Below are 17,355 nucleotides of genomic sequence, written 5' to 3' on the forward strand. Positions count from 1 at the left end.
CCTTTCCCATGGGGGCACACCCCTGCAGACCCCCAGGCCCCGTCTGCTTGCACTTGCTTTTCCTATGTCACTCTGCTTCTGTGTTGGTTCTATAATTCAATGCAGTTGCCACCCAGAACTCACAGACGGCACTCGTGATCATGGAGTTTACTAGGGGAGTTATTCAGGATCAGAAACGATAGTTATCTTACCCAGTATGCCTCCTCTCATCTATGCTCGCATGCATGTCTCTCACTGCAGGCAGTGTTACGAAGCTCCCGCAGCACTGGGAAATGCCCAAAGGCTTACCCATCTGCAAGCAAGCAAGCCTCCTGCCTGAAGGCATCAACATTGCTTCTTCTGGGGCATAGCTGGGAAACCCACCACTCTATCTCATGCCAGTATTCTTACTGCTGCTACCGCTGCCTCTCCATGCAGAGAACCTAGCGCACAAATAAATGATGCACTCTGTTTTGGCTCTTCTTTCTTGTAGATCACGAGATTGCCTGTGCCTGATTCTGAAATGGGTCACTTCATATCTAGTGAAATGGCAAAACTGACTAATCCCCACATTAGAGTTTCGTACATCATTTTTGCATGCTCTCACCTAGTCAGAGGCATTTCACTGTGTGGATGATGACAAACTGTACACAGCTCAGTGAAGAATAGAGATTCATGGTCATTGTGCTCATGCAGAACTATATGGGCCAAGAAGCGGTTCTTCAACCGAACAACCTTGCTTACTGAAGGTAAGGCAGACCTAGCACACTTCAAGGATTTCAGCCTTCCATATGGATTGTAACTCAGAGAAAACAAAAATCTTCGCAGCTGAACCAATAGGTACCAGCATGATAAATGGAGAAAAGATTAAAGTTGTCAAGATTTCATTTTGCTTTGATCCATAATCAGTGCTCATGGAAGCAGCAGTCAAGAGATCAAAAGACACACATTGCATTAGGTAAATCTACTGCACAAGACCTCGTTACAGCATTTATAAAGCAAGATTAAAGTGCGCCTAACCCAAGCCATGGTGTTTGCAATGGCGATATATGCATGTGAAAGTTGGACATTGAACAAAGAAGCCCGAAGAATAATGGGGATGCATTATTGTTATGGTGCTGCTGAAGAATATTGAAAGTACCATGAACTGCCAGAAGCATGAGCAAATCTGTCTTGGAAGAAGTACAGTCAGAATGCTTCTTAGAAGCGAGGACAGTGAACTTGGTCTCATATACTTTGGCCATGTTATCTGGAGAGACTGTACCCTGAAAAGTATGTCATTCTTGGTAAAGTAGAAGCACCGCAAAAGTAGAAGACTCAGTGGGCTTCATTGACACACTGGCTGCAGCAATGGACTCAAACATAGAAAAATTGTGAGACTAGCATAGGACCGGGCAGTGTTTCATTCTTCGTGGACATAGGGTCACTGTGAACTGGAACCCATTTGATATTTAGCAGCAGCCCAGTCATTTGGTAGGAATTAAGAAGAACTGTGCCACACACACACACACATATTTTTAAGCAGTTGAAAAAGAGTTGCAGAACAAATGTCGCTCCACCCTAAATCCTTCAGTGAATATTCCATAAAAATAAGAACATGGGTTGTTTTTCTGTAATTAAATACTTTTATTGGGATCTCTTACATCTCGTATCTCAATCCACATAATCCATTGTGTCAAGCACATTTGTACACATGTTGCCATCATTTTCAAAGCATCTTTCTGCTTGAGCCCTTGATATCAATTCCTCATTTTTCCCTCCCCTGCCCGCCCTCCCTCACGAACCCTTGATAAGTTATAGATTATTTTCATATTTTACTTCATCCTCTGTTGCCCTTCACCCACTTTTCTGTTGTTCGATCCCCTGGGAGGGGGCTATATGTTGATCCTTGTAAACGATTACCCCTTTCTCCCCACATCTTCCCCCATCCTCCTGATATCTCTACTCACTGTTGACCCTGAGGGGTTTATCTATCCTGGATTCCCTGTGTTTGGGGCTCTTACCTGTAGCAGTGTGCATGCTCTGGTCTAATCCAATTTGTGAGGTAGAACTGAGGTCATGATGGGGAAAAGGAAGCATTAAGGAACTAGAGGAAAGTTGTGTATTTCATTGGTGCTACACTGCACCCTGACTGGCTCGTCTCTTTCTCGTGACACTTCTGTGAGGGATGTCCAGTTGTCTACAGATGGGCTTTGGGTCTCCACACACAGTTCCCCACCCCCACCCCAATTCACATTAGCTATGATTTTGTTCTGGATCTTAGTTGCCTGATACCTGGTCCCATCGACACCTAATGATCACACAGGCTGGTGTGCTTCTTCCATGTGGGCTTTGTTACTTCTGAGCTAGCTGGCTGCTTGTTTATCTTCAAGCCTTTAAAACCCCAGACTCTATATCTTTTGATAGCCGGGCACCATCAGCTTCTTCACCACATTTGCTTATGCACCCATTTTGTCTTCAGCAATTGTGTCAGGAAGGTGAGCATCACAGAGCGCCAGATTGTTAGAGCAAAGTGTTCTTGCGTTGAGGTTATACTTGAGTCGGGGCCCAATAAGGACATGTGAAGATGGTTGAAATGGCAAGTGCCTGATACCTGTACATTTACTACAATAAAAAATTAGAAAAGGACATTTTCTTAAACGTGTATTGCACTTTGACATGAGCAGTAAATTAACAATGATGTGATAATTATAGGCCTTATTTAGATTGCATTAAGAAAATATAGGTTCTTGTATTGCTTTACATTATGTCACTTTATACCCTCCCCTCCAAAAGAGCAGAAAATAAATTCACTTCCACATTGTAACACTGCAACTCATCATCCTATTTTGTTTGTGTGCGTGTATTATGATATTGACATGTTTGAAGAATGTAATGTTCCTCAACAAAGGTTTGTCTGATGTTTCCTCAATTTGCCTCAGGTTGTACATTTTGACCAAGAATACCACAGATAAGATGTTATGTTCTTCAAGTGCAGCATATCAAGAGGCATGTGCTGTAGATTTCTCTCAGTACTGGTGATGTTAAGTTTGATCACTTGGCTAAGGTGATTGATAGCTGGTGTCTCCATTATAAAGATGTGATTTTTCCTTATATTTTTTCCATTTTTGTTAGGATTTCTTATAGATAATATAGCAATCCATAGCTCAGTTAAGTCAAGCATGACTGTACAGTAGTTGCCACCATCATTTTCAAACCATTTTCTTTCTTTGTGTGCTCTTTCTTATCAGCTCCCCTGGAGAAATTTTTTAAATTACTGTAATATACATACAGCATTTATTTTATTGAATTTTTCAGTACACCTCTGTGACATGGATTACACTCTTCAAGTTGTGTTCAATCATTTTCACTTTCTTTTTTGCAAATTATCCACCACCATGAGCATAACCTTCAGTGTATTAAGTTCTTACTCTTCAGAAGGAAGTCAACTATTTGCAGTTCATGGTCAAGGAGTAGGGAATTAAGCACAACTTCTTTGAGTTTGGAATATCTTGAGAAATTATTTAGAATTCTTCTGCAAGGAGATTTGTCTGTTCTCCCATATTTATTTATTCATTCATTTGTATGGGCGTTGACTCTTTGGTACTTATTTGATACTGTGGGTTATAATTTTAGGCTGCATTATTTATTTCTTTGATCACATCCCAGCTTTGGCTATTGGAAGCTCTTTCAGTTGCCTCCTCTGTCCCTTTGGCATCTCTCCAATAGTGACTATTTAGTTTCTCATGCTTTTTGAGCATGCCCTTACTTTGGGCACTACATGATGTTCTAAGCTTATCTTATGTATTTCCTGTCTAGTCAAGAGTAAGTGTTTGGATTTTCAACTTGATACTATTTGTTTGTCTTTTGCAGTTTTTTGGTTTTTGTTTTTTTAAACCTAGGTTAGTGCAAGATAATTGTAACATGAGTCTATTTTCATCAAGATGTTTCAATGTTGGTATGTTTGCTTTGTGACTCTAGCTATCCTGAATTTTTTTTTGAAGATATAGCTGTTTTTAGTTGCAACCAAGATTCTAATCATCTCACTAAAGTAACAGCTCATATTTTAACCTCTCATCTTATTGTCAGGAAATGAATTGGTTCCACACAAGTAAATTTTTCATATGCTTAAGCTTGCATTTGTCCTTTGTCTGTTCTTTCCTACAAAGAGCATATTTTTTATTCATTTTTAGCATTCTATTTTTTCATTGTGGTAAAATAGAATAAAACATTTTCCATTCAACCTTTTGTACCTGTGCAAATAAAGCGGCATTACTTATGTTCACCATGTTATTGCAGCCATCAGCACTAACCACTCCAAATGTTTTCATTACCCTTAACAGAAACTGAGCAATATCTACCCATATCCCCGCCCCACTTGCCCTGCCCTACACACCACTACTAAACTTTGTCTCAATACATTTGCCTATTTACATGTTTTATGTAAGTGGAATCATATTTGTCCTTTGATGTTTATTTCAACTCAGCATAAATATTTGCAACAGGGAACTGTTTTTAAGCACTTACTATATGCTGCATGCTCAGGACCCAGAAATAAGAAATAGCTCTCTTACTTAAGTAGTTTATGTTCTGGTAGGGATATATGGAGTTGCACTTCAGCATGGTAAACGTTATGATGAAGGTGAACTCAAAATGGCATTAGAAACCATCAAACTTTCTGGTCAGACAGAATGGTGGAACCCCCAACACTATGGCCCTCACACCATTCAGCTCTGCAACTGAACTCACCCTCCTGTTGAATATTCAGCCATTTAAGATTTTAAAAGGCAACATTTACCCAAGGACAAAGCTCAAAGGATTAAGAAAGAGGGATGGAGGGAGGGAAACAGGAAACACAGGACTAAGTGGGATAAGTGATGGTACATTGAGGGAAATGGATGAGTTGGATCAGAATGTGGGGATTGTTAAATATAAAACTGATATGCTCTATAAAACCTCCTAAATCACAATAAAAAGTTTTTTTTTTAAGTGAAGTAAAAGCCAAGAGTAGAGACAATGACAGACTTGATGTTTTAAAGGATGAATTTTAATTAGCCAGATGAAATGAGAGAGAATGAAAGAGGCAGGGAAATGAAGGATAAACATCTTTCCTGATCTTAAACCGTACAGTATCACAATATTCTGTTTGAACGGCTGCTGCTTGATCTAAGTACACATTCCACATGAAGTGCTCTGGCAATTCCCATGCTTCACAGTGTTATCCATAGTTGGTTATGATCCGCATAGTGGAGTGCTTTTTCATAAATCAATAAAATACAGGTAAGCATCTAGTAGTGTGCTAATAGGAATTCCGCAAATGTGTGAAGTATTTTTGCTACCATGAGATTGGATAGCTATCTGATCATGTAAGGAAAGTACATTATGCTCTTGAGGTATGACCAGTATGGTACATGATCCCCTATTTTGAGGATTGATTAGTTTGCCATTCTGACAAGCTAAACATAAGAAATTCCAGTGGTTATAAGAAATTCCAGTGGTTATAAAGAGGCTCACACTGCCATCAAGAAAGAAGAGCCAAGAATGAAATGCGTCCTTCAGACCTGAGATCCAAATGAGTAGCATGTAATGGGAACATGTGGCACTTTTAGGTATTGTAATGAGTTCACTGTGGCTGGTGCACTGTTGAAAGTGAGCCCTGTACTCATGAAGAACCTCAGGCCATTTTTATGATTACATTTTGCTGGCCTTGTTGGAGAGTTTTTAAGCAGGAAAACCATCACTTTGACAGAACTGTGGTTGGTGAATTCGAATCGCAGAGAAACTAGGTAAAGGGATCTATTTCAAATTGAAGAGAGACATGAGGACAGGGGTAGCAGAGGTGGAGTAAGGGCTGGTGGGTTGGAAAGGAAGCGATAAGGAAGGGGAAGTAAAGAGCTCCACCAGCAGATGGACGTGGGGGTTACACGAAAGAGGAGTGTCTGCCTCCCTCACTAGGGGTGGAGGAGGGGCAATTCACTGTGAAACATTCAAGAAGAGAAACAGATGGGAGTCGGAGGAGGCTGAGTTCAGATACAGATTGTTGAATTTAAGCTAAAATATGTCATTGATTTCTGTTTTTTAAGTTGCTGTTTTTTTCTCATTTCTTTCTGGAAAATTTTGCTTTTTCTTCCAAACACTGATGTATTCAATCAGTAGCAAGTAGTTTTAAAGATACTGCCAATTCAAACTATTCATTTTACAAGATAAATCTGGCGAATGGGTCATGTTGGAAATAGTAAATAACAAAAAACACCAATCTGTATGATCCTGACAGTATCGGCATTTGCAAAAATAAAACCGGTGATATAATTAAAACCCTGATTTGTTATTACTGAACAGACGTTTTTGTCTACTTTGCAGGTATGTTGTGGAGTTGCAGTATAGAAATTGTTCTCTTTCAAAGGGAGAGTACCTTTCTGAAACTCATGAGGCAGTTCAGCTCTGCCCTGTAGGGGCTCTGTGACTGGGAAGTGACTCAACATCAGTGAGTTTGAATAGTCCTAGTATATCACACTCTTGAGTTCTCAAAAAATAAGATGAAAATGGGAGGATTAAATGCATGGAAAATTCACAAGTGAAAAAATGTACTCCCCTAGTTTAATTCTCTTTTTAAAAATCATTTATTGGGGACTTATACAGCTCTTATCACAATCCATACATACATCCATCATGTCGAGCACATTTGTACATAGGTTGCCAACATCATTTTCAAAACATTTTCTTTCTGCTTGAGCCCTTGGTATTAGCTCATTTCCCCCCCTCCCCCACCCACCCTCATGAACCCTTGATAGTTTTTTTTCATGTCTTACACCAACCAATGTCTCCCTTGTCTGGTGTCAATCATTGTAATCGGTTCCCCCTTTTTTCCCCCACCTTTCCATTTCCCTCCCGGTATTGCTACTCTCATTATTGGTCCTGAGGGGTTTATCTGTCCTGGATTGTATCCATGTACATGCTCTGGTGTAGCCAGATTTGTAAGGTAGAATTGGGGTCGGGGGAGGGGGGCAGCATTAAAGAACTAGAGGAAAGTTGTATGTTTCTTTGCACTCTGACTGGCTCTTCTCTTCCTTGTGGCCCTTCCTTAAGGGGGTGTCAATTGTCTACAGATGGGCTTTGAGTCTCCACTCTGTGCTCCCCCTCATTCACATCAATATGAGTTTTTGTTTGGGTCTTTGATGCCTGATACCTGATCCCATCTATAGCTCATGATCACACAGGCTGGTGTGGCTCTTCCATGTGGGCTTTGTTGCTTCTGAGCTAGATGGCCACTTTTTTACCTCAAGCCTTTAAGACCCCAGATGCTATATCTTTTGATAGCCGGTCACCATCAGCTCTCTTCACCACATTTGCTTATGCATCCGCTTTGTCTTCAGCAAGCGTGCGGGGCAGGTGAGCAACACAGAATGCTGGGTTATTGGAACAAAGTGTTCCTGCATTGAGGGAGTACTTGAGTAGAGGCCCACTATCTTATCTACTACCTTAATACTTAACATGTAAATATATGTATGTATATATATTTCCCTATCATTATATATAAATATATTTACATATGTACATGCCTGTATTTAGACCTCTATAAATGTCCTTTGTCTCCTAGTTCTTTTCTCTATTTCCTTTTACTTTCCTCTTGTCTCAATATCATGTTTAGCCTTCATTCAGGTTTTAGTAATTCCTCTCGGCTACATTGCCCTTGATCAAACCCCACCAGGCATCCTATGCCCTCCTTGCCTTCAATTTTAGATCACTTGTTCCCTTGTCCCTGGGTTTGTTGTCGTCTTCTGGGGTGCAGAGGAAGGGGTTCCCACATAGTTGAGATTGGCCAGCCCTGTAGACCCTGGTTCAATTCTTAAAAGTGCTGTACAATGAGCGGTTGTACCAGTGCCCCCCTCCCCCCCGTTTCCCTGCAGAGCTCAGCAGCTGTTGTGTGCTCCCACTGCTAGAACTCACAGTGCTGTAGCCCCACTGTGCACACAGCTCCATGAATAGGTTTGACTTCATTGTGATTTTATACAGACGTTTTTGACTTTTGTCTGTATCATTGTGACATTAATAGTGGAATTATTGTTTGTATTAATGATTTTAGTGTCTTAAAAAAAATCCCTGCTCACTAGCATAAAACCTGGTCTCTAGTTGAATCTAGCCAATATCCTCATGAAATGTCTCAACATTTCCATAAAGTTGTTGGCAAGTGATGCCAGTCTATTTTTGCAGGTGAAAAAAATGGAAATAATAGTGTAGATTTGAATGAATCACCCCAAGTGTCTTTGTCTAGTAGTGCTTCCTCTCTTTATATGTTGTTTCCAAAATAAAATAATTCAGCTATCTGATAGAAGGTTTACGTGACCTGGTAGTCACCGATGCAGTGCGAGGAAGAGATAGACCTCCAAACACAACACTGTAATTTCAGACTATTCCCCCTCCCCCTTAAGTAGAGTGAATTCAATAAGATAGTGCCCATTACACTTGTTAATAGCCACTGGAACATGAAACAAAAAGTTCACCCGTTAGCTGGATAAGTGACAGAAAAGCAGGATTTGCCTGCAATTATTTTGTTACAGCTTCCTGCCAATAATGACTTGAAGAAACTTCTGAATGGGTCTAAAGTGGCACCCAGCTTCTTTTATAGATTCATACTACAGGGAATTCATTGGTCTCCTAAGCACACTAATTTTCTAGCAACTCATGAGAAAATGGTATGTCTTACTAAGGAAATAATGATATTTAAGATTTAATTTCTAAGTAAGTAATGTCAAAATTAAGTATTGACTATTTTCTTTTGTTATTCATTTTTTTTCCTAATCCTAAGTATAGGCTATTTTTTAACATTGAGATCAAGCCTTGTTCAAACATGTTCCTGACCAACATTTCCAGGGTTCCTTTGACCCACATTCTTAAAACCCTCAATAGACCAGTCAGATATCAGTAAGATGTGGAATTGTTAGATTCCTTGGTGGGAAATGCCTCAGTTCTTGGCTTAGTTAATTGTATTAAGGTAGCAGGTGGACTTTGGGCCTCCACTCAAGTACTCCCTCAATGCAAGAATACTTTGTTCTATTAAACTGGCATTCTATGATGCTCACCTTCCCGACATGACCGCTGAAGACAAAGCGGGTGCATAAGCAAATGTGGTGAAGAAAGCTGATGGTGCCCGGCTATCAAAAGGTGTATACCTTAAAGACTTGAAGGTAAACAAGCAGTCATCTAGCCTAGAAGCAACATAGCCCACATGGAAGAAGCACACCAGCCTGTGTGATCATGAGGTGTCGAAGGGATCAGTTATCAGACATCAAAGAACAAAAAAATCATATCATTGTGAATGAAGGGGAGTGCGGAGTGGGGACCCAAAGCCCATCTGTAGGCCACTGGACATCCCCTTCCAGAAAGGTTACAGGGAGGAGACAGCCAGTCAGGGTGCAGTGTAGCCACAATTAAACATACAGCTTTCCTCTTGTTCTTAAATGCTTCTTTCCCTTCCACTATCATGACCCCGATTCTACCTTACACATCTGGCTACACCACAGAATGTACACTGGTACAGATAGCAACTGGAAACACAGGGAATCCAGGACAGATGACCCCTTCAAGACCAATGGTGAGAGTGGCGATACTGGGAGGGTGGAAGGAGGGTGGGTTGGAAAGGGGGAACCGATTACAAGGATCTACATATAACCTCCCGGGGTGGGGGGGGGGCGTGGACAACAGAAAGTGGGTGAAAGGAGCCATCAGGTCAAGATATGACAACAAAATAATTTATAAGTTATCCATGGTTCATGAAGTAGGGGTGGGCCGGGAGGGGCGGGAGAAAACGAGCTGATGGCCAAGGGCTTAATTGGAGAGCAAATATTTTGAGAATGATGAGGGCAACAAGTGTACAAATGTGCTTGACACGATTGATGGATTGTGGTAAGAGTTGTGTGAGCCCCAGTAACATGATTAAAATATAAGGGTAGTCTCGGGTTCCTGTGTTTTAGGGTCTTCAGCTGGAAGCCCTGGTCAGTGGTGCTGAATTCAGCCCACCTGGCCTAGTTCAGGGCCACCCAGGTGTACTGCCTTCCTGGCTCCAGGACCTGAATGCACATGCCCTCTACCCTTTATTGTCTTCCAGCTTCCTGTAGGGAGCTCCTAGGCATGGAGAGGAACAGCCCTCTACCTGGCTGCCTAATAGAATCTTTTGTTTTCTATATTCTAGTAATCAGACCTGAAGATATTTTCAGTAAACTTCTGAAGATAGCAGTAACCATGCTTCTTAACATTTTCCATTATCCTCTAGGAAATGTCTTACAGAACTCAAAAAAGTAATATGTATCTTTATATAATGGCAGTTGCCCTGTGAAATCTAACATCTACCTGAACTTACTCTTCTATAGCTGATTCATACCCTTTACTAAGTGATACTAAGCACATTACATTTATCAAATACCATCCTCAGTAACTAGTTTAGACTTATGGAGCTATATAAGAACATAGAGTAGGCCAGCCCCAATCCCAACTACTGCGTGGACACCTGCCCCTCCCCCCAGAAGAATTTGTTTCAGAGGACGCACTGAATCTGCAGCTCCGGGAGAGGGACATATTTGATTGGAGCACGTGGGAGCAGATGAAGGGAAAGGAGGAGAGAGTAGAGCACATCCTGGCCCACCAGGCTTTGAGGACGGTGACCTCAATTAGAGCAGCCCGTCCACAGAGAGGACCACATGGCCGGCCCCACTATGAAACATGACATCCATCACTGACCCATAGCCCTACAGGGGAAAACACTCATGACACAGTGTGGGAATTGCGCCTGATCTGATCCCACCACACCGAGGCAAAACACTAAGGGGGTGCAACAGAATAGCAAGAGAACAGAATGGCAAGGTCCCCAGGGAATGCTGAAAGGTGGACTTTGGGGCCAGGGCTTGTTGCCCTCACCAGACTGGACTGGAAAACTCTCCTAAAGGCCAACAAACTGTCCTTAAACTAACTACAAGCTTTTCTTTCTTGTGATTTTTGTCATTGGTTGTTGTTTCGTTGTATATTGTTGCTTGGTTTTGCTCCATCTTGTTTTTGTACATGTTATTATCTCCGCAGGTCTGTCTAAATAAGATAGGCTGGATAAACAATCTAGAAGAGAAAACAATGGGACCGTCAGTTCGGGGGGTTGGGGGGCATGGGAGAGGGGGAGGTAGGGGGAAATGTTTTGAGAATGATGAGGTCAACGAATGTACAAATGTGCTTTACACAATTGATGTATATATGGATTATGATGAGAGTTGTACAAGCCCCCAATAAAATGATTAAATTTTTTTAATTCACCTTTCTAGTATAATAAAATGAATTTGTAGGTTCAACTTAAATGTATTTATTTTTCAACTTTTGTAGAAGAAATTTGTTTTCTTTGTTCTTAGAGGAAATACCCTCGCGAATCTCTTAGCAAGAATGATAAAAATTATTTTTCTGTTAATCAGTTTTTCCAGAAGTAGATCTTAATGATAAAGTCTATTCTAATAAAGCTACAGTCCAGGGCAGAGTCAGGGAAGGCTTAAGGTGAACCAGGAATATCTTGTGGCAGAAAATCAGGAATACTGAAAAATAAAAGGGGGTTAATAGTCAAAAAGTGTTATTGCTGGTCAAACAGGGAGCAATTTGAATAACAACAGTTTTTCAGTAGTGTAGCAGTAAATTTAAAATAATTGGACAAAGTAGGAACCCAAGAGTTCATCATGATGATAGAAGGATGGAGCGGAAAGGAAGACTCTTCTTTACCATAGAGTGCTGTCTGATCATTGTGGGAGGGAAGGATGGTGTTGGAAAATCACCATTTTGCAATTAATAAGATTGGCTTGAGCAAGGATTTCTTTTTTTTTTCTTTTTTTGTCTTATGTGACCCTCCTGGGTTTATTTCTTAGTTGCAAGGGGAGAACAGTAACTGTGAAATGGAAAAATGAATGAGGAATAGATAGGTCCCCAGACATAATACCTTAATAAGGATTCATTGTCACATGTCATACTGGTATATAAGTGTCATATATGTATATATATATAAGACACTAAAATGAAGATCAGTCTGGCTTTTTATTTATTTATGAGTTACCATATTTTGGCCTTTTATTTGTTACGTATTCTTCAGTAGCCTGTATTTTTTATAAAATGTCGGTGCTGCAAAAGACCAGGGGGAGCTTGGGCTTTAATCTGTATCAGGTTAAAGAAAACAAATGAGACCTGATAACTCAATGTTGTATGACAGGGTTTCAAAAGTTCATAGAAACGTAGAATTAAAACATAATGGAATTTAACACGACCTTTTTGGAGCCCCCTCGTATGTCACCTAGACTGGATGTTAGTTAGACTAGAAGGGGGGGGGGAGACTTTTAAAAATCTAATTGAGGGCGGTTTGCATCAGGCCTCCAAGATGTCGTTCCCCAAGTCTAAGCGCACGTACCCTCGATCCTGCTGAATATGACATATCTCAGGAGACCCGGCACACGCCAGTCGAGGGGCTGGCCATAAGATCCTGGCTAAAGAGGATTAACTGCTTCAGTATATCAACCCCTACCGCCCAGGGCCCATTGAAGATGCTGCCTTGGTTCGTTGCACCTATGCTAGATCAGCAAATAGCTAACCCAATTTCCAGCCTGCTCCTAAGAACTCACTTGCAGGAGCTGTGTTTGCCATTGGACCCCTGGTGTTCTGGTATTTTCAAAACTGACAGAGACAAGAAAGAAAAACTTACCCAGGAATGAAAATTTGATCGAACATTTAACATCTCATATTAAGTTTGGTGATAAAGACTGTGTATTCTTGCTTTAATAAATCTTCTGTTACCCATTTAAAAAAATCTAATGGAGATGTTTGCCTAAATTAAATACGGATGATAGATTAGATATAGTGTTGTATTCATTGTAAGTTCCCTGAATTTGATAACAGTATTGTGATTATATTGTGTTTGTTCCTAGGAAATAGCATAGTGACGTATTCAGGAGTCAAAGAGAATGATAACTGGAGTTTATTCTCTAATGGCCCGAGAAAATGTGTGTGTGAGTGTGTCTGAGTGAGTGTGAGTGTGAGAAGAAAATATGGTCACTCAAATGGAGCACCATATGAACGGTTGGTAGATGTGACTAAAAGGGTCTTCTGATTTAAATTCGTGCAAATTTTCTGTAAAGTCGTTATCAAATAAAAATTTTGAAATCAATTTTTTTATGTTTTCTAGCCCTTTCTAAGGCCCAGAATGATGTGATGACCATGAAGGTACAATCAGAGAGACTCTCCAAGGAATATGACCGCCTCCTGAAAGAGCATTCAGAACTTCAGGTGGGGACGACCTTCCCTATCTTGAGCTGTTAATTACTTAGGCCTGTTCCTTAGGGCATTTGCCCTGTTAAAATCAGAAGCTCCACTTCATCCTGGCTTTCTTCAGTAATCAAAGAAGTCAGGAAACTAGAGGATAAAGATTAGGACTTACCTGGAAATGAAGATAACCGTAGCATAAGGAGATGCTGACACGCTAACTCAACACTCCAGCTGGGTAAAGTTTTAAACAAAAACTGAGTTACAAAATGTCAATATATGTGTCATAGTCATGCTGGAAAATGTCCCAAATTGATATTACACTACTCCTGTCTCAATGTCTTAGTCATATTAGAACAAAACCTGTGGCATTTACACATTTGGTTTTCCCGTAGAGGTAGTTTTCGAGATACACGTGACAAATGTGTGTGTTAGAGTCTCAGCTCCTTCACCTGTAAAGTCAGACGCCAAGGGTTTCTCTTTTCCCCCCTCCAGTCCTCATAGGGCAGTAGTTAAATATTAGACTGCTAAGCATAAGGCCAGCAGTTCAGTACCACCGGTCAATCTGTAGGAGAAAGACAAAGGTTTCTCTTATAAAGATATGTAGTCTTAGAAACTCATAGGGGCAGTTTTACACTGTCCTATGGGGTCACTGTGAGTCATAATTGATTTGTTGGCAGTGAGTTTGGTTTCGATAGTCTAGCAAGTGTTCCCTTCATTCACATTGGGCTCCTTGGCTCCCCTCTGCTCTCCAACTGCCAGCCCTTAATCTGAATTGACTTCCCATCCACACATAGACCGCGTGTGAGAAAAAGTGGGAGGGACCGGAGGGACACCCACACTCTTGGTAAGGGGGACATGAGTAAGTAAGTAGACCATTCCAGAGGCAGCCTTGTCTTTCCATCCCAGGTCCTTGCAAGGGTGAGGAACTATATGCACTTTGCACTCAGGTTGAATTGGTTCTCAGTATTTGGCAACCCTTAATAGTTTTCCAAGAGGAACCCTGGTTGTGTAATGGGCTACAAATTGAGCTCTTAAACACAAAGTCAGTGGTTCAAACCCACAAGTTTCTCAGAGGGAGAAAGATCAGCCTATCCTCTTATAAAGATTTAAAGTCTCCTACATTCAGAGGGGCAGCTCTGCTCTGTCCTATGGGAGTCACTGTGAGTTGGGATTGACTCAGTAACAGAGCCTTTTTTTTTAATAGTTTTCAGTTTGGTTTTTGTTTTGTTTCGTTGTTTAAGCAGTTACAGTCTGCAGTCATTTCACAATAGTAGGAGCCCTAGTCCCAGGACCCAGTTCCCTACAATAACCATTGAATTGCCAGGGTCGAGCACTGTGCCTGCCATGAGCCATGAGCGCAGGCACTCTGCTTCTCCTTTGGATTCTCAGAGACCTGGACTAGCTATGCTTGGCCCTATATTCACTTTGGGATGCCACACAGATTACATCACCCCTCTGGTCATCTGTGAAATGAGAACAATAAGGATGCCGCATTCCCTGAGTTGTGAGAATTAAATAAACTACATCGGTTGCTCAGCATGGTGCCTTGATGGCAGTGCACACTCAAGAAGTAGTTGCTGTTGCTTTCATTGTCATCGCCATCCTTCCCGTTGTTACTTTCTCTGTAGAAGTTTACTCTGCAAGAATGACTGATCCTCAAGCAAAGTGTGTAAATAGCTAAGTCCTAACAGACATACATGTGCAGCCATTCAGACAGACTTAAACTATTTCGGATGTGAGAAAAGAAACCACTCACATGAATCAAAGCTGTAACTTAAATTAGGAAACCTTTCTCTTGAAACTCTGTCATTAACCACTGTAATCTTAGCTTATGCTTGTTACTAGACTCGATATATTGTTGAAGTCATTCTCCTCCCACCTCTGCTCCACTTCGTAGTTGGGGAGCTCTACTTCACAGGCTCTCTTAGCTTGGGGTAGGCTCCACTAGATGACTGAGTGGTAAGAGGAGGGAGAGCAGGCTATTTGTCTCTGCTTTGGTTGACATCGTCAGAGGGAGCTACCTGGGCTCAGTGAAATCGTCCTTTTGTCCTTCCAGCCTAGGGAGTGGTGGTTGCTAACGTCAGATGTTGCTATGATTTGATGTTTCTACTTTCTCATCACCTATAAAACCATTGTCCGAGGGGGTAAAAAAACAGCTTCATCATTTGACAGTTCTGAAATGTGTGGTGAATCATTTAACAACGCTGCATCTTGGCTTCTTCATTACTCAAATGAAAATTATACCTTTGTGGGGTGTCTGTGAACATTAAGCAAAACCCTATGTAAGAGAACACATTATTTCAAACAAGAAAAACTTATATAGCCATAAAATGCTATTAAGCATGTCCTGTTTGGTTAAGTTTTTCCCGACCCACTTACCTCCCCTCTGCCCTTATATGAGAACCTATATAAGTTTCTGACCTGTAGGCACTATGAAGTAAGAACCATTGTCTTAGTAGTGGCTCATATTTTGATACTCACTTTCTGAACCTTATTTGAGAAGAAAAAATGTAACTGTAGAATATCTGTGCTAAAAGCCATATCATTTTTAATGAGTTTTACTTTTAGTGTGAAACCTATAATAGTAAGTAATACAATATATCGTTAGTTCTTAAGGATATACTTAATAGTGTTCTCAAGTTTTCAACTTGAGCACTTGGAATCATCATACAGTAAAAGACTGTTCAATGTACAAATGTGCTTGACACATGGATGGATGGATGGATGGATGGATGGATGGATGGATGGATGGATGGATGGATGGATGGATGGATGGATTGTGATAAGAATTGTACAAGCCTCCAATAAAATGATTTAACAAAACACTCTTCAAGTAAAAGGGGGTACAAAGGAGAGTAGGAGGAAGAGGTTTCTTTACTGTAAATACTTCTCACTTTGCATTTTTAAAAACACTTGGATTTCCCCAGGTGGCCCCTTTCTGTTGTAGGTACTTAATAAATATGAGAAAACAGACCCTTTGAATGTGTAATCTTTACCTTTCCTTGTTTGCCTGGCTCTATTCTGAACAAGAAAGCAAACTAACTAGAGATTATTGGCAGCACAAACTCATCATCACCTGCCAATTTTTAAGTTTCATTTTGCAAAACCCACCCTCCACTTAAGGGACTGGCGCATAATAGCAGCTCCATTAAAGCGTTGGTTTTGATCTACAGTGTCAGATACGTGTTTATGTACGCCATGTGAAAATGGTGCCGTATCACTCAATCCTGTCTGCCTGTTTGGTTCTTAAAATTATTATTGAAGCTACTCTGAAAGCATTAATGCCCAGCCTGACAATGATGTTGATGAACTTCTTGTATAAAGCAATAACGCAACTCTATTTTAGGAGATTTCTTTTTTTGATGTAGACATTTACCTTTTTGTCCAAGTGATCTTTATTTTTAATTGTAAAATATACACAAAATATAAAATTCACCCTTTTTAACCATCTCCAAGCTACAGTCCAGTGGCATTAATCACACCCAGTATTGTGTAACCATTACCATTTGCTTGCAACACTTTGTCATCACCCCAAACAGAAACTCTGTCCCCTTTGAACAGTAATTCTCCATTGCCCCTGCCCCAGCCGTGGCAAGCCCTAGTCTACTTTCTATTTCTCTGCACTTGCCTATTCCAGATACTTTATATCAAATGGACTATACCATCTTTATGCTTTTATATCTGATTTATTTCCCTTGGCATAGTATTTCCAGAGTTCATCCATAATGTAACATATATTAGAACTTCCTCTTTTGCCAGTGGCTGAATTGTATGTAGATACCATTTTGTGTATCCATTCTCTGTTGATGGGCGCACAGTGGGCTGTCTGTCCACCCGAGTGGGAAAGCGCTGCAGTGGGGCAGATAGCTGTGAGTCCCTGTTCTGAACTCTTTTAGGTATGTGACATCGGGTTACTTAGTAATTGTGTGTTTACCTTTTGGGGAAACCACCTAGCTATAGTAGAGGTTGCACAATCTTACATTCTCATCAACAATGGGCAGACGTTCCCATTTCTTCACATTCTTATCAACACCTGTCACTGTTCATGTTTTTATTATTGTTGTTTTAATAGCCATTCCAGCAGTTGTGATATTTTATTTCATTATGGGAATTTCCCTCCATTTC

The 17,355-nt window shown here is 40.7% G+C and overlaps 1 protein-coding gene across 2 annotated transcripts in view; it reads left to right on the forward strand.

The window, feature by feature from the left end:
• The window catches only part of BCAP29 (B cell receptor associated protein 29), a 77,125-nt gene that overhangs the window by 56,783 nt on the left and 2,987 nt on the right, over positions 1-17,355 (forward strand). For both annotated transcript variants that reach the window (XM_075558547.1, XM_075558548.1), the window contains exon 7: positions 13,151-13,251. In XM_075558547.1, coding sequence (XP_075414662.1) covers positions 13,151-13,251 — 101 coding nt within the window. The remainder of the gene's footprint in view (positions 1-13,150; positions 13,252-17,355) is intronic.

This window comes from Tenrec ecaudatus, chromosome 9 (assembly GCF_050624435.1).
Source record: "Tenrec ecaudatus isolate mTenEca1 chromosome 9, mTenEca1.hap1, whole genome shotgun sequence".
Lineage (NCBI taxonomy): Eukaryota > Metazoa > Chordata > Mammalia > Afrosoricida > Tenrecidae > Tenrec > Tenrec ecaudatus.